This window comes from Mustela erminea, chromosome X (genome assembly GCF_009829155.1).
Source record: "Mustela erminea isolate mMusErm1 chromosome X, mMusErm1.Pri, whole genome shotgun sequence".
NCBI lineage: Eukaryota > Metazoa > Chordata > Mammalia > Carnivora > Mustelidae > Mustela > Mustela erminea.
The window spans coordinates 26,743,027-26,762,814 of NC_045635.1; the positions used below are offsets into that span (position 1 = coordinate 26,743,027).

Genomic DNA, 19,788 nt, shown 5'->3' on the forward strand with positions numbered 1-19,788 from the left:
AAACTAAGCCTTTTTCTCTGTTTTTCTTCCCTGGAGAGAAAAAGGGGTGTTGTGGCTGAAATAGTAGAGTAGCTGAGGAACTCTTCAACAGAGAAATGCCAAAAATTGTCACAGAAACCAGAATCGTTTTTTTCTTGCGTATTCCTGTACCTTTTTTTACGCTGTATTTTAGTTTATTGTGGTAAGAACACTCAACACCCCTACAGCGGTGTCCCTTCCCTGACAGAGCCAGAAGGAAAATACAAAGGCTCCTTCCAAGTGGGACTTCCACACTACTCTTCACGCTTAAGAGCTCCCACTTTGCTTCCAACTTGACCAGAGACCGTGGATTTCTTTAACTGTAGCCAAGTACTTGACATTCATATTAAATCTGGAAAACAAATTTTCCCAGAAGCAAACAAAGTCTAATTTCCCCCCTATGAAGAGTAGTTTCTAGACTTTGGGATCTCCTCAAGTTTTCAAGGTTCTGATCCTTCCCTCTAAACCACCGTGACACAGAAAGCCCTGAATGTTCAAAGGGCGTTGTGTTGTAAGAATAAGTCAGGAAGTGGGGCACCTGGGTGGCTCAGTGGGTTAAGCCGCTGCCTTCGGCTCAGGTCATGATCTCAGGGTCCTGGGATCGATCCCCACATCCGGCTCTCTGCTCAGCAGGGAGCCTGTTTCCCTCTCTTTCTCTCTCTGCCTGCCTCTCTGCCTACTTGTGATCTATCTCTGTCAAATGAATAAATAAAATCTTAAAAAAATAAAAGAATAAGTCAGGAAGTGAGAATGTGAACATTTCTGTTAAAGCCGAGTCCAAACTATGAACTAAGAAGCCGAGTCCCAGACACTCCCCTGAATGTATCAACATATAAAAGTGTTCATCTTATTTTTCATGATAATCTTCATCTCTCCACTTAAGTAACTTTTTTTTGTTTCATTTATAAATCCTGAGAACAAAGTAACAATTATAAAGTTCTGAATGGTTGACTTATAGGTCACTAGCGGCTGATTTTAAACTTCTTAATCTTTTTTTTCTTTGACAGTAAACTCTATGCCCAACATGGGGCTCCTACTCTTCCCACCCCAAGATCAAGAGACACATGCTCGACTCACTGAGCCCCAAAACTTCTTCCATTTACTTCTGGGTGTTTGGCACATAAAAATACTAATGTAATTCTCCAAACGGCAAATATTCATCCAAGATCTGTTACTCTATCAAACAAAGAAGTCTTAGCTTAATTTTATAAAAGATCATTACCCAGGGTGCCTAGCTGACTCTTGATCTCAGGGGTTGTGAGTTCAAGCCCCACATTGGTCCTAGAGCTTACTTAAGAAAAAAAAAAAAAAGATGAGAGAACAGAAGTATTGGTGTGTAAAAAACCCAGCATATTTATATGTATGTTTGCTTGCATATGCATAAAACACCTACAGACAGAAACACAGGAACTATATTATCAACTGCCCCTGCAGAGTGAAATTGGGGGACTGTTACCAGGGCTAAGAGGGACACCTACTTTCCATACTCTCCTCTTGTCCTACTTCACTTTTTTAAGTCTTATGCGTAATTAATTTTTTTTTTAAAAGACAGTGTTCTATTTATCTATCAGTCATCTATCTATGTATGTATCTTCTTTCCCACACGTCGCTGTGATGTCTTCCAAATTCTCAGTGTCCTCCACTGTCGGTCGGCAGAATTCCAATGTATCATGGTTGAAGAAGAAACCTTGATGGGTTCTAGCTATGGCTTTGCAGTAACAGAACAGTAAAGAACGGCTCTCACTTTGGGGCTGCTTACTATACGTTAGCAATAAATACATGCATTCTCACCTCATACCTCCACCTCCGACGTTACTATTTTCTTCCCATCTTACAGACTAGAAAACATAGAAAAGGCTTACGGATTCCAATTCCAATCTGAGGGAGACTAAAGCCACTCTTCCCAACCACGCCACAGTCTCCCAGCATGCTCGGACAAGTCACCTTAACTCCTTCAAACTTCCTCCCTTCACAGTAACAGCTGCAGTTTCCAGGGCTGTGGTCAGGACTCCATGAGCGACTGTCTCGTAAAAGCTTGCAGGATATATACTTGCTCAGTACAAAGAAGGGCTCTCACCCTGCCCCCAATATCTCATACAAAAAGTGCAATGAAAATACAAACAATCTTGTTTTTCTCATGGTGATAATTCTCAAACACTTATTTTCTTCCCCTCTACAAATGCCTTCAGGGTACTTCCTCTTCAAAATGCCACTGTCACTTTCCAGGAACCAAGTTTAACTCAGCAGCTAAACCGTAGTTGAGGCATTTAAAGTACATTTAAATCTTAGCCACGCTATGTGAGCAAATTACCTATTTTCTCTGAGCCTCATCTGCACAATGGAGATAGTAACATACTTCACAGGGCTTTTGAGAAGATTGAGAAAGATATGCTTCTGCTATGAAGTTCATACATTTATAAGAGCTACCCCAAATAAACTTTTGCAAAATGAGGAACTACATAAATAAATCTATAAGTACACAAATCAATACAATTCATACCTACTTCCCATTGCTCAAATCAATTTGTAATTTCCTTTTGGTTCAATGGTATTGCACTTCTCTGTACCATCAAAGCTGAAAACCTAGAAGGCGTCTTGTAAGTCTTTTCTTTAAAACCTACCCAATCTGGGGGCACCTGGGTGGCTCAGTGGCTTGAAGCCTCTGCCTTCGGCTCAGGTCATGATCCCAGATTCCTGGGATCGAGCCCCGCGTCGGGCTCTCTGCTTGGCAGGGAGCCTGCTTCCTCCTCTCTCTCTGCCTGCTTCTCTGCCTACTTGTGATCTCTGTCTCTCAAATAAATAAATAAAATCTTAAAAAAACAAAAACCTATCCAATCTGTCACTACTCTCAGGCAATTCTACCTTGAGGAGAAAACTTCCCCCACCGCTATCTTAAGCCCCTCATCATCTCAACTGCCACAAAGTAAAACAAAGTAACTGCTCTCTCCCCTCTCTAAACATCCTTAATTCATCCCATCAAATTCTTATTCTTCAAAGCACAACACAGACTTCATCATCTCTCTTTCCAGAAGATTCACCAATGTCTTCCCATTGCCAATCAAATGAAATTTCAATTTCTCATTCTGTAATTTAAGGCACTTAAGATGCCTTTAATTCAATAGCATTATATCAGGTTTTTCTTCAAAAACTGGAGTAGATTCTCACAGAACAATGTCCCCACTGAACCTCAAACAAGCAGTCTTTCTCTCAATTGGACCTTTGTTTATGCTGCTACCCTATCTAGAAATATCCTAGCCTACATTTTAATTTACCTAAGTCTTATAAAATTCCTTCCTTAGAACAATGGTTTTGTTCTACTCTCCAAATAGCCTTCCACACTGATTCTAATCAATACTGCTGTCTACCTATATAAGATAGCATGTATTTGACCTTGATGTTATGTAAGTTAGTATAGTCTTACAGCATTTATTAATGTCATTTTTATTTCATGGATGTCAATGTTATTGCCTGAAGAAGAGAGCAAGGTAATCTGTGAAGCTGACATATGCTTTTCTAGAATCCATGCACAAGTAGAAAGATACTCAGCAATATAAGCCAGGTGCGTGTGCGCGCGTGCATGAGAGAGAAAGAGAGACAGAGACAGAGAGAGAGCATGCAAGGTTCAATGTAAACCTTCAGCCGTTCCAACTTGAGACATTTAAATTCGCCCTTAAAAAAACAAAATGGGTGGGGCGCCTGGGTGGCTCAAGTCTTTAAGCGTCTGCCTTGGGCTCAGGTCATGATCCTGGGGTCCTGGAATCGAGCCCCGCATTGGGCTTCCGGCTTGGCGGGAAGCCTGCTTCTCCCTCTCCCACTCGCACTGCTTGTGTTCCCTCTCTCGCTGTGTCTCTCTCTATCAAATAAATAAATTAAATCTTTTTTTAAAAAAGGGTGTATGTTGACATTAATAAACTCTTATATCAGCAACAAGAGATGACAACATGGTTGCCACTTGAGTTTCAAAGACAGAAACGACTTAAAATAACTTCAGCAGTCCCCCATAAGCCACAAGGGGAGCTCGTGCCATGCCCCTCACCCTCACAGGCCAGGACATTTTTTTTTAAACTTTTTAAAAAATGTAATTGCTCTCCACTCCCCAACAGGGACCTCAAACTCATAGCCCCAGAAGTCAAGAGTCGTGTGCTCTTTCGAATGAGCCAGCCAGGTGCCCCTCCCTCATAGGCAAGGACTTCTATCTCATCCTAAGATCCACTGCGCGCCCTGGTTCACACCAGCCTGGGAGACGAGATCAGACCTTCTGTTGCTCAGACAGACAGAGATCAGGCCTTCTGTTTCTCTGTATCTTACTATTCAAAGTAGGATTTGGAATATTCTAAGTATTTTATATTTATGGGGAAAAGAACGCCTCTCAGAAGACTACAAAAGTAAACCATCCAGACCTATGGCATGAATGACCTTCCCTTTCTCAAGAGGCAGGAAGCCACTTCCTTCCTCTACCCATAACCAATTAGTCCTTTCTTTAGAGAAAGGGAGTTCAGGGCTCTGCCATCTATTTAAAAATATGGGGGCACGGGGGTGGTTCAGTGGGTTAAGCCTCTGCCTTCTGCTGAGCAGGGAACTTGCTTCCCCCTCTCTCTCTGCCTGTCTCTCTGCCTACTTGTGATCTCTGTTTGTCAAATAAATAAATAAAATCTTTAAAAAATGAGAAGAAACTGGAGTTGGCACCGAGACGAAGAAAATCGAACATAATGGGTGGGTAACAGGCCCACAGATGATGGATGGAGGGATAAGGCTTGTTTAGCTTGAACAGAAAGCTAAGGCATAATTCAAAAAGTAAACTGATGTGATCAGGGTCTCATCACCAGGAGTCCCTTGACACAATGAAGAGATGCTTGCATTACAACAGAAAGTTTGGAAGAGTCTGGTTTGCCTAAATTGCTTTTGCTTTTACATTATTCGCAAGAGGAGAACTGCTCAGTGAACATTTAAAGAAAATGTACATGATCACTAAGAATCAAAGATATACGAATAATAACAGTAAGATGGGTTTTTTTTATTTTATTTATTTATTTATTTGACAGAGAGAGATCACAAGTAGACGGAGAGAGAGGCAGGCAGAGAGAGAGAGAGAGAGGGAAGCAGGCTCCCTGCTGAGCAGAGAGCCCGATATGGGACTCGATCCCAGGACCCTGAGATCGTGACCTGAGCCGAAGGCAGTGGCTTAACCCACTGAGCCACCCAGGCGCCCACAATAAGATGGTTTTATCGTCCCTATTACAATAACCAAAGTAAAAATCAAGCTCCAGACTGGCAAAGACATGGTCAGGTGGGCGCTTTTTTGTAGTAAGAGCGTAAATCAGACTCTCTTTGAGAGAGCTTCAGGTGAAACATACCAAGAAACCTAAAAACCCCGAGTACCCTTTGACTCCGTGATTACACTGCTGTGAATCAAATATACACAGGCTTTATACAGAGATGCTCCTCACAGACTGACTTTACAGCAGTGAAAAAAACTGGAAACAACTGTGGAAAAATTTATTAGCTCTTCACTCTTTAATTGCATCTTGGTCAGAAAATGTGTATGAAGCAAGAGGCTACAAGCCTTAATTGATGGTGTAGAAAGAACCTTGAGCAGAACATGGTAATTGTAGCCACAAATGGTTTCAGAAGATAAAAGTGTTGTGCTCCTCATTCTCTTTCCAGACTGGTAAGTTAAAGGTAAGTGAATCTTTACGTATCAGTTATTATAAAAATTAAAACCTACAGAAACTCATCATAAAATGGTGCTTCTGTCTCAACTTATCTGCTAAGAGGGCAAAGATTTTCCTGTAATACTGAAAATTTCCAAGGACAGTTGCCTTGTCACCTTGAGACCATAAATATTTGGTACAAGAAATGTTATCTGTAAAGTATTTGCAGTAGAAAAATGTTCATTTACATTTATAAACTAGATTTATCAGTAGATAAAATTTACTTCTCAGCCTTCTGCTTAGTGTCTGCCTATTCTGGACCACATTGACTTTATTCTTTAACATTTCTAAGACATAAGTAACTTGTTGGAGTAAAGGCATCATGATAGTTGTCCATGCTTTCTTCTCAGAAACCTGTTGGCAGTATGTCTCCAGCATCTTCAGGATTTGTTTTCATAAATTTGACATGAATGTGAGTTTCCTTTATCACAAACTAATTCCTAAAAAATGGGAATTAATTTTTAAGAAAGTGGGACTCGGTAAAAATACCACCCTGAAGCATTGCAAAGAGAAAACTCACAATATTTGATAAATAAACAACAATGCAAACAGGTATTAACTCAAACAACCATACAAAAATGCACAGAAAAAAGGACTAGAAGCAATTCTCTAAGATGTCAGTAGTGGTTATTTCTGGCTGCTGAGATTTGAGGTATTTTTTATTTTCTTTTTACACATAAACTTCATCTTCCAAAATTTCTGGCGTGTACATATGTGACTTAATGTTCCAAAAATGAGATTTTAAAAAAATTTTTAGACCTTCAATAGCCTTGTCTTCCTCAATATTCTTACCCTGTTGTTCTCAACTTTAGGATTCATGACGCTTGGCACTCTCTTAAATGTTTATTCAGTCAAGGAACCCATGAATAAATGAGACTACCAGCATATCAAATTGTATTCCCGGGTTCCTTTCCTGGTTATTTAAATTCTAGATCCACACTGACACTTTCTTCCTAGGGTTTTATCGCCTTGATTATCAACTGGAGTCCTACAAGGACAAGATGAATTCCAGAGGGGCAGTTCACCTGGTTTTGCGAAGATATCAAATTGCCAATAAAAAATAAAACCAGTACCTTTAAAAAAAACAATAACTTCATTGATATTCTATATTTGTATTACTATGAGGATTTATCTTCTATTTTCTGGGAGAAACTCTTGCTCTCCAGAGTTTCCTATTGCCAGTTTAATAATGTGCTTCAGGAAAACATCGTCTGTATCTTTCCATCTTCTTCCCCACCAAAAATCACTCTCCCATGCTCTACTGTTTCGTTCAATGAACGTTAGTTTATTCTGAGGCTATCGTGTGCCCTGCACGGATGACAAAGATGAGGAAGACAGTTCTGGCTTTAAAGAAATTCATGAGTTTGCTTTGAGAGCCTGCAGCATGAACAACTATCGACAATTCAAGTACTATAATCAAATAAGCTTATTCTCACTGTCTGGACTTCAGTGCACTACTTTTTCTTGCCACATCCTCTTTCACTGTTTTTAGGCCCATTTCCTTTGAAGCCAGTGTGCCCTTCTAGTGCCTAAACTTCCTTCAGAATTACAAAGTCCTAGGAAAGCTTTTAAGGCTCTGGGTCTTTCTCAGCCTCACAGTCATTCGCGTGTTGGTCCTTGAATCCAGGCTCTGACCTTTCCCCGCTCTGCTCTTTAGACAGAGAATGGCATTTGCCTGTTCCCTCACCAACGGCCTTCAGAGAAGTCCGGGCAACTGTGAGGTACTGGTAGAAGACCAGAGGGCAGGAGGAAAGGAAAGGTCAGGTTATTTCTCTCCCTTTCTCTGCCTTCAGCAAAAGTTCTGGAAGTGGCTGTTGTCTCCTTCCAGGCTCTAGCTCCCTCTCGTCAGCCCCTCCCCTCAGGGGTCCCAACTGGCCACTGGGTCAAGCTCCGGCCCCAAAGAGCCTTGGCTTCTGGGGCTCTGGTGATACCACCTCTTGCCATCTTCCTGCCCTGGTAGAGCAGAGGGCTCCTTGCTGGCTGTCCTCTTCATCTTTCCATCAGCGGGTAACCAAGTCACCACATGAAGTAACTCCCCGCCTCAAATAACGCTAGACCTGGATTGATCAATCACCCAAATTAAAAATCTTAGCATTGAAATCCTCAACATGTCATATACAACTTTTTACGGTGTCATCCCTCCTTACCTGTAGAGCCACCCCCTTGCCCCCTCTCTCCACTGTAATTTGTCACCACCATTTGTCAGGTCTTTACTACATAACGTCAGGCATCTTTCCTAGTGTGTCACATTATTTTACAGGCTTTCTCCTTACTTATGAGTTATTGGACATGTTTCTCTACCAAGGTAGTTTTACAACATGTATTTGATTCTGCAGTTCAAACTTTGAAGGTCTTCAAGACAAAGGCAGGATGAGAGCTATAAAGTCACACACATACATAAGTTATTAGGAGTCATTTGCATTTCTGGTTAAAGGTTATAGTGTCTATTATTTTAGAAGTGGGAGGAAGATAAGGAAAATGGTAGAAAATGTGTCAATCTAATTTGTACTTCAAATTAAACTGAGTTTACATTTGCCAAAGCTGGGATACCCTGTGATCAGGTGAACCTTGGTATCTTGGTTAAGAGGTAAACCTCTTTAGAAAAATTAAGTGGTTCCTTTAGTGTCAGGCTCGAAAACCTAAACCTGGGGGTCCCTCGTTATCTGAACTCAGGAACCCAAGAAATTTTCTTGCTTTGGGGGTTTTGTTTATTTTTTTTTAAAGATTTTATTTATTTGACAGAGATCACAAGTAGGCAGAAAGGCAGACGAAAAGAGAGAGGGGAGGAAGCAGGCTCTCTGCAGAGCAGAGAGCCAGATGCGGGGCTTGATCCCAGGACTCTGGGATCATGACCTGAGCCGAAGGCAGAGGTTTTAACCCACTGAGCCACCCAGGTGCCCCATTTTGGGGTTTTGTTTTAAAGATTTTTCTTAAAAGTAGTCTTTATACCCAACATGGGGCTCAAACTCACAACCCCCAGATCAAGAGTCACATGTTCCACTGCCTGAGCCAACCAGGTGCCCTGAGACTTTTTTCAATGTTTTTTTGGAGGGGGGTAATCTCTATACCCAATGTAGGGCTTGGACTCACAAGCCCAAGATTAAGAGTCATGCGTTCTACCAACTGAACCAGTCAGGCACCCCAGGAATCTCAAGGGATTTTGGAAAAGAAGGGACACAGAATATGAAAATAACACTGAGAATAACAAACAGTGGATCATAATTATCATTATCATTAATAGCAATTATAATTCCTTGAGCAGTTACTATGTCAGCCATTTTGTCATTTTACATACATTATCGCTAAGCCTCACAACACCCTCCAAGGAAAGTATCATCTTAACCACTTAATCAATCAGGAAGTTGCATTTCCAAATTGTGACTGCCTTTGTCTTCAGCCAGAGAGAACTGGTGGCAGAGGCAGAATTCAACTCCATGTCTCAAAGTCAACGAACTCTGGGTCCACATCACATTACCTCCCCAACCTGAACTCAGAAAACGACGAGAGAAAGGTCACAGTATAATCAATCAGTTCCCCATGGAATTTATCACATAATGTAAGGAGCACACATACCCCATTTTCTATTCTGGATACAAACAAACATGTATTTGAAAATTATCACATTCTGCACACTGTATTTAATTATATGGGTGGAGGAGGCATAAACTAGGCAGCAGGAGCCCTGCTACTTAACACATAAAACCTTTCCTGCAACAGGGTGGTTTTATTACTTCAGCCTCCAAAATAATTGCTAAGAAGGCCTATGAAACAAGGAAAGTAGGTATATCCTTCCTCTGCTTGAATCTGACTCAACTGGCAAACTCTACAATCCCACAAATACAATTTTTTAGGTATTCTTATTTGGTGTCAATTAACTAGTCCCCCCTCCCCAACACACACAGAAGGTCACTTGATCTGACATTTCTACTTTCAAAAATTAAGTACTCTAGCACAATGCTATGCAAATTACGGTTCTTCACAGATATGGAGGCTCAGTACGTTAAGCAGCTTCTGAAGCCACCTGACGTTGCCATGACGTCCAAGTGCACGATCCATGGGTTCATCTCATGGAACAGAGCACAGACCAGATTGAGTGTTGCGGAACCTGCGCAGGTGAGTTACGTGCCGTGGGTCAGCAGCAGCACCTACAAGTCTGTGACGTAATGTACGTTTAAACAAAACCCAAAAACAAAGTAACTGCCCTTCACCGGTTTGAGAAGCACTGCTCTAAAACGGACAGCCCCTTCACAGAACTGAAAAGCAAAACATATAACCAAGTCACCTTCCTGTCAAAAGGGACACTTGATAAAGAATACATACCTAAATAAACATAGGCGTGCAACACATGTGCATGCTTGCACACACACACATACACACTCACGTATAATGTATACCCCAGTTACGTAAGCTTCAATTGATCAAGACAGTGGAGGGGCAAATTCTGAAACATTCTCACAGAATCTCACCAATTCATAAATAAGCGAATGATTCATCCACTATGTCATAAGACAGTCTTTCAGAATATTTTTAGGTCATTTTATTACTACCGTAGAGGGTACAGACGTTAAAAACTCACTATCTATTTTATGTGAGTGTTCTGACTGTTCCAAATCTCTTTCCAGCAAAATTGCAGCTCCCGAGAGCCGTACAGAGGTAATCAGACTTGTGTGCTTAAAAAAGAAATATTGGAAGTGTCTGAATAAGATGCCTTTACTTCGTGTGCAAAAATCGTCTTCTGCAGACCCAGCTACATAAAATTGTACACATCCAGCACTTTTCTCAGAGCTGCAGGTGTAACCTTAATGCTCCTCTTATTTAGATCAACTAAACTACAATTTGGCAGCTCTTTTAAATTGTAAACCAGTCTGAGAGGGACTCTTTTTGAGTTTCCTTCCGAAATCAGCTTCGGAAAAATGCAGATCGGAAGTATCTATTTATTTATGTTCTTCAATTAGAAGCTTTAAATCAAGTTATTTGAACAAGAAAAAATATTATAAAAGACTATTCCATTAAAGTGCCATCAATTTTGATTTGAAAATTACATTTCCATTTTGCAAATGGGGAAAATCAATTGATTGTAACCGACATTAAGAGAAGAGATTATTTCTCTTTCTCCTTTTATAAGCAGGCTAGTAGAAGTAAAGGAAGAACATTTATAACAGCCTTAATGTCTTCTATTTTGCAAATCTGAGTAAATCTCCGCTGCTAACTTTGTCAGCTAGGGAATAAAGAATGTCACTTGAGATTCCATAGCTTAATTATGCTGATAAAGCAGTTTTATAAATCAAGCTAGGAGTAATGGATATTCCTTTGAGAATAGCAAACTAGGAGCCATAAAATGTGTGCTCTGGACTTGGTTCCTTATCTTCTACCCATATGTCAGTAAGACTAAGTCAAAGCAGGTCTTGTGCCTCAACATGCTCCAGTCCAAAAAGAAAAAAGGAAACAGCTGCCCCCATTCCCTGATATGGTAGCATTTTTTTTCCAAATCAAACACAGGAAGTATACTCAAGGGGATGGCAGGATAGATAATGTGACACTGAAATTAATAAAAAATTCAGGTCATGTGCCAGCTATAGACCTAATTTACAGCTGTGTAAGGATTAGACAGTTATTTCTGAAAACTTTGCACAGTGTAAAGTGCTATGCAAACGAAAGTACAATGATCAGTAACATGATTATCCTGTTATTTCCATCTTCCAGGTTGGGGGTGACCAAGAGAAACTGGAGAGATGAGCATCACCTTCATGAGACCAAGTCATATTCTGTACAGGATTTCAATTAAAATCAGACATTTAGAGATGAAAGATTCACTGCTCAACCCACCAAGACAGAAATCTAAGACCAAGAAAAAGCAAAGGATTAGCCCACATTCACACCTAAGCCGGAATCTGAATTGAGATATTCTTTCCAGTTCACGGCATTATGGTAGAACATCAAAAGACAGAAAGTCTTCATACTTAAGAACCTGGAGATAAGAGACAGAGAAGAGAATATGCTAAATATTGAGTAGCCTAGTTGAGAACGGTTTACATAATATGCTGAGAAAAGCATTAGGACAAGCTCCTGATGCAAAAGGAATTCATAGTCATTCAGAATCCCGTAGCTCCTAACAGCAGAGCATCCTCTGGAGGGAATGCTTAATGCAATGCAGAAAGCCTATCAACAGAGAGGGAGAGCTGGCAAACCTCAATGATATTCCCTCCTCTTGGACCAACAGAGCAAAGATGTACAGGACTCCTATGGCGTGTTCCTAACTCTATCAGTCAGTTGTGCTCATTTATTAATATGCTATTCATGTATCTTGAAGAAGCTCTTAGACTCTTGACTTAACTGGGACTTACCTAGTCCTCTTGTACTGCAGAAGAATCACACCAGCCTCACACTCAAGGCACCACAAACCGAAGCCCTCATTTTAACATCAAAAAGATCTCCTCAGGCAACAGATCTCAGGCTAAGGGCCACATGTTGATGATGGACTGTCTTCAAATCATGAAAGTTTTTAGGACCACTTTCCTTAAGACTTCCTAAAACGTTCATACATCCATTTTTTTCAAAACTGACAGCTTTCATATCCTTTAGGTGGGCATCATGCTGGAGAAGAGATTGTAGAACTTGGAAATGGGTAAGAGGTCGAGATCCTTGTAAAAAATGCCAGAAATGCACGAAAGGATGAGAACCAATCCTCCTCAAGGAAACCCTTGTGGTTAAAGGGGCTTCGATGCAGAAAAAAGGAAACTGGAATATGTGACATCAGATCATATGGGGCATCTGGATTTGAGCAAATGGTTTGAAATAGTTCAGGGGCACCTGGGTGGCTCAGTGGGTTGAAGCCTCTGCTTTTGGCTCGGGTCGTGGTCCCAGGGTCCTAGGATGGAGCCCCACATTGGGCTCTGCTCGGTGGGGAGCCTGCTTCCCTTCCTCTCTCTCTGCCTGCCTCTCAGCTTACCTGTGATTTCTGTTGGATAAATAAAATCTTTTTAGGGGTGCCTGGGTGGCTCAGTGGGTTAAGCCTCTGCCTTCAGCTCAGGTCATGATCTCAGGGTCCTGGGATCGAGCCCCACATCGGGCTCTCTGCTTAGCGGGGAGCCTGCTTCCCCCTCTCTCTCTGCCTGCTTCCCTACCTACTTGTGATCTCTGTCTGTTAAATAAATAAATAAAATATTTTTAAAAAATACATAAAATAAAATTAAAAAAATAAAATAAAAAGAAAGAAAGAAATACTCAGTTCAGGGGCGCCTGGGTGGCTCAGTCGTTAAGTGTCTGCCTTCTGCTCAGGCCTCGACCCTGGGTCCTGAGATCAGGCCCTGCATCTGACTTCCTGCTCAGTGGGATGCCTGCTTCCCCCTCTCCCAGTCCTGCTTCTGTTCCCTTTCTTGCTGTCTCTCTGTCAAATATATAAAATAAAAAATCCTTTAAAAAATACTCAGTTCACCTCCTCAAGCTGCACAATTCATTCTCTTTACATATTATCTTATTTTTACCCACACGTAGCTCGCAAGGCAACCATGGAGAGGACTACAGGATTTTCCTGTATTTATAATTAAGAGATCCCCAGTAGTACAGACTAAGAAATACCTTCTTGAAGAATTTTTGAGCAGTACATATTGTGGGGGTGGAGGCTTTTAAAAAAATATTTACTTAAACATTTTAGTGACGAACTTAAGAACCCAGATATAAATCGTGAGAAAAATGACTGGCTTTTTATCATTTAATGGCACTTCACATTAATCAATCCTGTATTAGTATTTCAAAATAATTTCCAGAGCACATCACTATCTAACAGCTACTGATTTTGTAAATGCTTTTTAGAGACTTAAAGATTTACAAGGTTTTTGAACTGCCAAGATAACCTAATGGGACAATGATCTTTCCATTGCGTTTGTAAAGACACCGAAGGAAACCTCAAATTCACCTCGCTTATCGGCCATATTATTGCTTCTAAGAAATGATGAAGAACGTGCCTTTTGAACAACAAATGGATGGCCCAACGGGTCTTGTGGGAAATATCTCAAGAGCATGCGTACTTGGTAATAGCTTGCCTCATTCTGTTTGTAAGACACGGATGGGTGGCAGGATATTCTCCCTGTTGTTTGTTTTCTAGAATGCACAGTTTTAAAAATAGGAATGATTCAACTTTTAGAAATACATCTGTCTGCAGAGTCAGCCAAAGGTGCTTCTTGAAAAATTATGATCACAGCAAGTTCTAGAAACAACTTGTTCTACCTCAGGCCAAAGTAAGAGAAAAATAAACAAAATTCATAGACACTTTGGTCCCATACTCTCATTATAAAGATAAGAATACTAAGGCCCATAAAAAATAGATACAGAAAACTTTGTGGGTTTTTTATAGACCTACCCCTCACCCCCACCACACTGGCCAGTCAGAGAAAAATGCTGAAAGAGAACTGTTTTCAGGTTGTTCTTATTGATTTCCTCCTTGGGAAAACAAGACCACACTTTTGCCAAACTGTTAATGTTGCGTAAAAAATTTTCTGGAGACCTTCCAATCCTCAAATTCCTAATAACTGTCAGGTCATCGCTGTGAAAATTTACATTGTTTCTTTATGATGCCCTGCTGTGTGTTAGTGTGGAACTCCGACAATATTTGCCCTCAGAACTTAGAACTTTTAGAGCGGGAACACAGCCTAAAAAGAGGAAAACACAAATATTTTTAACATTTGATAACAGCTCACTTCAGAAAGCTGTTTTAGATCTGTTAAGAATAATTTGAAATTAAATCTCTTCCTTTTTTCTTTTTAAACAAAAAAGTTGGGCATGTCTTCTCTATCACTAAAAATCTTTAGGTCTGCTTTTTTTTATTTTTTTATTTTTTTATTTTTTTGGTGGAAGAACGTACTTAGAAACTGAAACACGTGAGGCGAACTCCTGGTATTAAAAGGTCCCTGACAAAGCCGACAGAATTGGGGTACTTAAACATCAATCCTATACACGTATGTGTGATGTGTGAGGGAGGTTTTATGTGTGTGGCTATCGCTGTTTTTCTGTCATGGGTTCTCACTAGTGAATCAGTTACAGCTGTAGGGACACCAAGGAGTGGAGAATGATGAAGAAACGTTTTATGCTAAACATCTAATCGTAAGTAATATCCATTCATTGTAGAAAATCACGAAGAAAACTACCTAACATTCTATTAACTAGAGAATGCAAATATTACCATCTGAAGTAACATCCTATCCTTCCATCAGTCAGTGCTCAAATGCTACTTTTTCAGTCCAACCAAAATGCTTTCAGGCTCTAACAGCACGTGCCCAGAGCTCAGGGAGAAGGGGCAGGGAGAACACCTAAATGTTCTAGGGACAAGGGACGGTAACAAACGTGCCTGTATCAGACTGGCTGGGGATCTGGGCCAATTCGAGAATGGAAGTCTTCTTAGAAGTGGCATATTTAGGAAATGTGTCCTGTTTCCTGCATATTGTGAATCACTATAGCTGCCACGGGGAGGGGCAGAGGCAGAGGGAGAAGCAGGCTCCCCACTGAGCAGGAAGCCCGCTGCGGGGCTCCATCCCAGGACCCCAGGATCATGACCTGAGCCGAAGGCAGATGGTTCACCGACTGAGCCACCCAGGAGCCGCGGTGAGGTACTACTTCAGACCGATATCGTCTAAAACACTGAACATACCCAACCACGCGGCAGTTTTGTTTTCATGGTACCTTTCATAAACTGCGTGCAGATGACTGCTTCCAACACTTATTCTAGAGCTCAAAGTAGCAACTCGGACCTAAAGAGCTATCTTGTGACTAAAAAAGATAAGCCAATATACAAAAATCAAAAAGAAATGAAAGGTTTCTTTTTAGTATGTTACACTTGTATTTCAACTTCGAAACACTGGAAGGGCTGGGTGAGGGCAGAAATAACACTTAATCTTGTAGGTCATCTCAGGGTTATAGAATGTAACAAACTCCACCACATGTAACCAACTCCACCATTCCCAACACTGGAAGGAAGGGTGCCTACTGTCTAGGAACCCACTGTACCATCTGTAGAAATGCAACGGTTTGTCCCAGAAATACTACAAGTCACTCTCTATCCACGGGTGAAACCATCAATTCATACATATTTGTAGCAGGTGCACAGTAACCCACATGGGCATGCTTTAACTGAGTTAATAAAAATCAATGAGATGAGTGAAAATGCTAATAGAGAACCCTGAGCAAATCCCAGTGTAGCCCCAGAGAGCTGTGTGGCCCTGATAAATGGTTTCTTTGCACCTGACTTCACTGCCCTGTGAAATATGGACATTAGTATCTTCCACAGCCCACAACGGTTGCATACATGTTCAATGCACAGTACACACAGTGCACTCTCAACACTCAGAAGATGTTCTTGAATGAGTCTCTGTTTGGATAAAAATTAGCCTGTTAACATCTGACTGTAACACAAACACTGGTAATTTTAGTTCTGAAAGTCTTAAGACAAATTTCAACAGTTAATTTCTTTTTTTAAAAAAAAAATATTATTATTATTATTATTATTATTATTATTATCATTTTTGACAGAGAGAGACAGTGAGAGGGGAACCGAAGCAGGGGGAGCTGGAGAGGGAGAAGCCAGCTTCTCGCTGAGCGGGTAGCCAGATGCAGGACTTGATCCTAGGACCCTGAGATCATGACCTGAGCCAAAGGCAGACACTTCATGGTTGAGCCACCCAGGCGCCCCTCAACACCAGTTAATTTCTTTTCTTTTCTTTTCTTTTTTAAAGATTTTATTTATTTATTTGACAGAGAGAGATCACAAGTAGGAAGAGAGGCAGGCAGAGAGATAGAGAGGAGGAAGCAGGATCCCTGCTGAGCAGAGAGCCCGATGTGGGACTCGATCCCAGGACCCTGAGATCATGACCTGAGCTGAAGGCAGAGGCTTTAACCCACTGAGGCACCCAGGTGCCCCGGTGACCACTTATTTTAAGGTGGCTGCATTTTAAGATAAGTGAATCATATCAGTAAAGTTGACTTCATCAAAGAAAAAGCTTGTAAATAAATGAGCTCTCAATCCCCCTGCAACTGTGGAATTCTATTATCTCCCAAAGTCAGGTGATCTGCCCAAGGTCAGAAATCCTGCCAGATTACCAGCCTGGAGTGTACCACCACATTTGAATTATTGAGAAAACTTCAGAAATATGATGATAAAAGGTGAATTTAATTCCTACTGAAGGTACAAACATCTACTCATTGATAGTTCATAATTAGCTTTTTGTCAACCACGTTTGTGGTTTCTCATTACAGAGCAATTAAAAGCAAACCAGTAGAGAATACAATGTAATGAAATGGAAATACGGCCTTGGTACATTACCTTTAGGTGAAAAAAAGTTGATTATAAAACAGAACCATCCAACTTTTGTAAAAATGTATATACAGAAAGAAATTTTTGAAGCTACCTACTAGATTTTTAAGTATTAGTTAACTCTAAGAGGTGGGTTACAGAGATTTGCCTTTTCTTCTTTTTTGTCTATTAGCTTGCCTATATTTTTAAACTTCAAAAAACCTGAATTATTAATTTTATAATAAAGATTTTTAAGCAAAAGTAAGTTCAAATATTATAACTACAAGTCACTCTGATTAGAGATAAAACATTACAAGTGGCCTGAATGGGTGTAAACCTGAGGTTATAATCAGGAGGCCCACAGACGAGTTCAAATTAGCTCTTGATCGACAGACTTCTCATTTCTCTTGAAAAATGACAAGTCCTGAGAGCACTGGTCTAGGACGGCCTGCTTGCCCTGCAAAACTGCTGCCTACTTCAGATGAGGCCTCCGGTCTCTCTCAATTTGCCAAAATATGAGCATTTAAGTTTTCCACCTGTGGTCTCAACAGTGCAGCACTGTAAGCCAGAAACATCCTGTAAGAACTGAAAATATAACACTTAAAGAGTAGCTGATGCCAATTTTCTTAAAATTTTTAAAAGTGTTGTGTACATATGTGCAATGCATACACACACACACACACCCTACACATACGTACATAGATACTGCTAAACTAAAATGATATAGCATTAATTGAAATATAATTTATATATCTGGCCAGAATTACAAGTGACATCTTTTGTTTTTCAGCTTTTTATTTGTATTTTTTGGATTTCCTAGAAGGAACTAATCTCATGCATAATTAGAAAAAGTCTGAGAAAACAATTTTTTGATTAATGTCTCCTACCCCTGCTCCACAGGGAGCCTGCTTCCCCCTCTCTCTCTGCCTGCCTCTCTGCCTACTTGTGATCTCTGTCTGTCAAATAAATAAAATCTTAAAAAAATAAACAAATATATAATGTCTCCTACCCCATCGCTGTAATTTCAGTTCATTAACCAACGAGAACCCATTACAGCAAGTCAACAATAGACCCCCCACACACACACGTGTGCTCACACATGCACAAAATTGGTCTGATCACCCTGATTCCCATGGGCCCTGTCACATAATTTAAATCCCAAGAGTTCACCTTATGCATTTTAGTCTACAAATACAACCATTCACAAAGAAGCAGACTTTAAAAATCATTTTAGTAGTACAGAAGACTTATTTCTTTAATTACATAAACAACAACAACTAGTTCCTATGCAAGATAATTCATTTCAGATTACTCTCCAAAGATCTAAAACGGTACAGAATGTACTTTCATGAAGCATTAAAAGAATTATGTTTTTTTAAAGATTTTATTTATTTATTTGACAGAGAGAAATCACAAGTAGGCAGAGAGGCAGGCAGAGAGAGGGGGAAGCAGGCTCCCTGCTGAGCAGATCATGCGGGGCATGACCTGAGCCAAAGGCAGTCTTAACCAACTGAGCCACCCTGGCGCCCCTTATGTTTTCTTCTTATTTGGAGGCTGTGTGTCTGTTCAAAAAATTCCCAGTTGTGAGGGGGAAGAAAATTGTCAGGCTCTCACACAAACAAGATAAGACATAGCAGAGAAATCGTTTAAATGTTCACATGGATGACCTGATGGGCTTGGGAATTATAAGCACTGGAAAAGAAAATTCCTAAACCTGTGGTTTGGCAAAAGTGCTGTCTTGAGTTCGCAGGGAAGAAATCGATAAGAACAACTTGAAACAGTTTACTTTCTTGGTGGGAAAAACAATTGTCATAAATTGCAAGTATTTTTTTTTCCCATCCTTCTATGCAGCAAAGAAAACTACATAGACCTTTTGGCCCTCTCAGGTATATTGAATTTTCAGCAATCAATGACATTCTAAAACTTATTTTTAAAGAACATCTGTGAAAAAGGAAGCTGTCAATTTTGGGTAGAAAGGTGTCATGTTCACCCTTTAAACAATCTCATGACAGATTTAGACAACCAACAACGTGCATGCTACGAGCCCTTTATCCTGTGGGTCACCTGCCATTTAACCTGAAGCAAACGTGGCCATGTCCTTACCTAAAGACTGGTAGAGCTCTGTCATTTTGGGATGGTCCCAGCAAGTTGTTTGGGTCTCGTGGCTAAAACAGAAAATACAAAGAGAGACTTTAGAATTTATAATGGGTAGTGAAGGAAAGGAGGAAAGAAAAGTATGGTTTGCTTCTAGTTCATTCGGCAACGTTACTTCAAAGGTTACTTCAAAGGACTTCGGTCCACGCAGTTGAGAATGTTTCTTACAAGCAGCGAGAGGCTGCTACCATCGCCCTTAAAGGGAAAAGCAACACGAATACGCTTTGGGAACCAGAATTTGTTTCTTCTTGGCACCCACAAGTCAGTTGTGCTTCTGTTGTTATAAAATGACTTGGTTATATAATCAATAATCAAAAACCAGTATTTCTTCGCCTGTCCAATGTAGACTGTTCAGAAAGGACACTGACAAGGGTTACTCAACCCTGTCAAAGAGATACAGGACATTGATTCAATAAATAAGTCACCTCACTTCTCAGTGGCTTTCACGACCCTTGACATTTTTCCATTACTCCTCCTTCTCCATATCCAGGTCTCATACTCACAATGACGGCATTTCACTTCGCTTCAGGTCTAGCCAGTGCCTGTCCTACCTCCCCTCTCCCCATGACTTCCTTCTCAAGTGCCTTTTTCCCCCCAGTACTCCACATACCGGCCCACCTTCTC

General features: G+C 40.6%; 1 protein-coding gene across 13 annotated transcripts in view; it reads right to left on the reverse strand.

Moving 5' to 3' along the window:
• DMD (dystrophin) overlaps positions 1 to 19,788 on the reverse strand; it is a 2,094,983-nt gene that overhangs the window by 124,122 nt on the left and 1,951,073 nt on the right. For all 13 annotated transcript variants that reach the window (XM_032330377.1, XM_032330378.1, XM_032330375.1 and 10 more), the window contains one exon: positions 19,114 to 19,175. In XM_032330377.1, the coding sequence (XP_032186268.1) occupies positions 19,114 to 19,175 (62 nt within the window). The remainder of the gene's footprint in view (positions 1 to 19,113; positions 19,176 to 19,788) is intronic.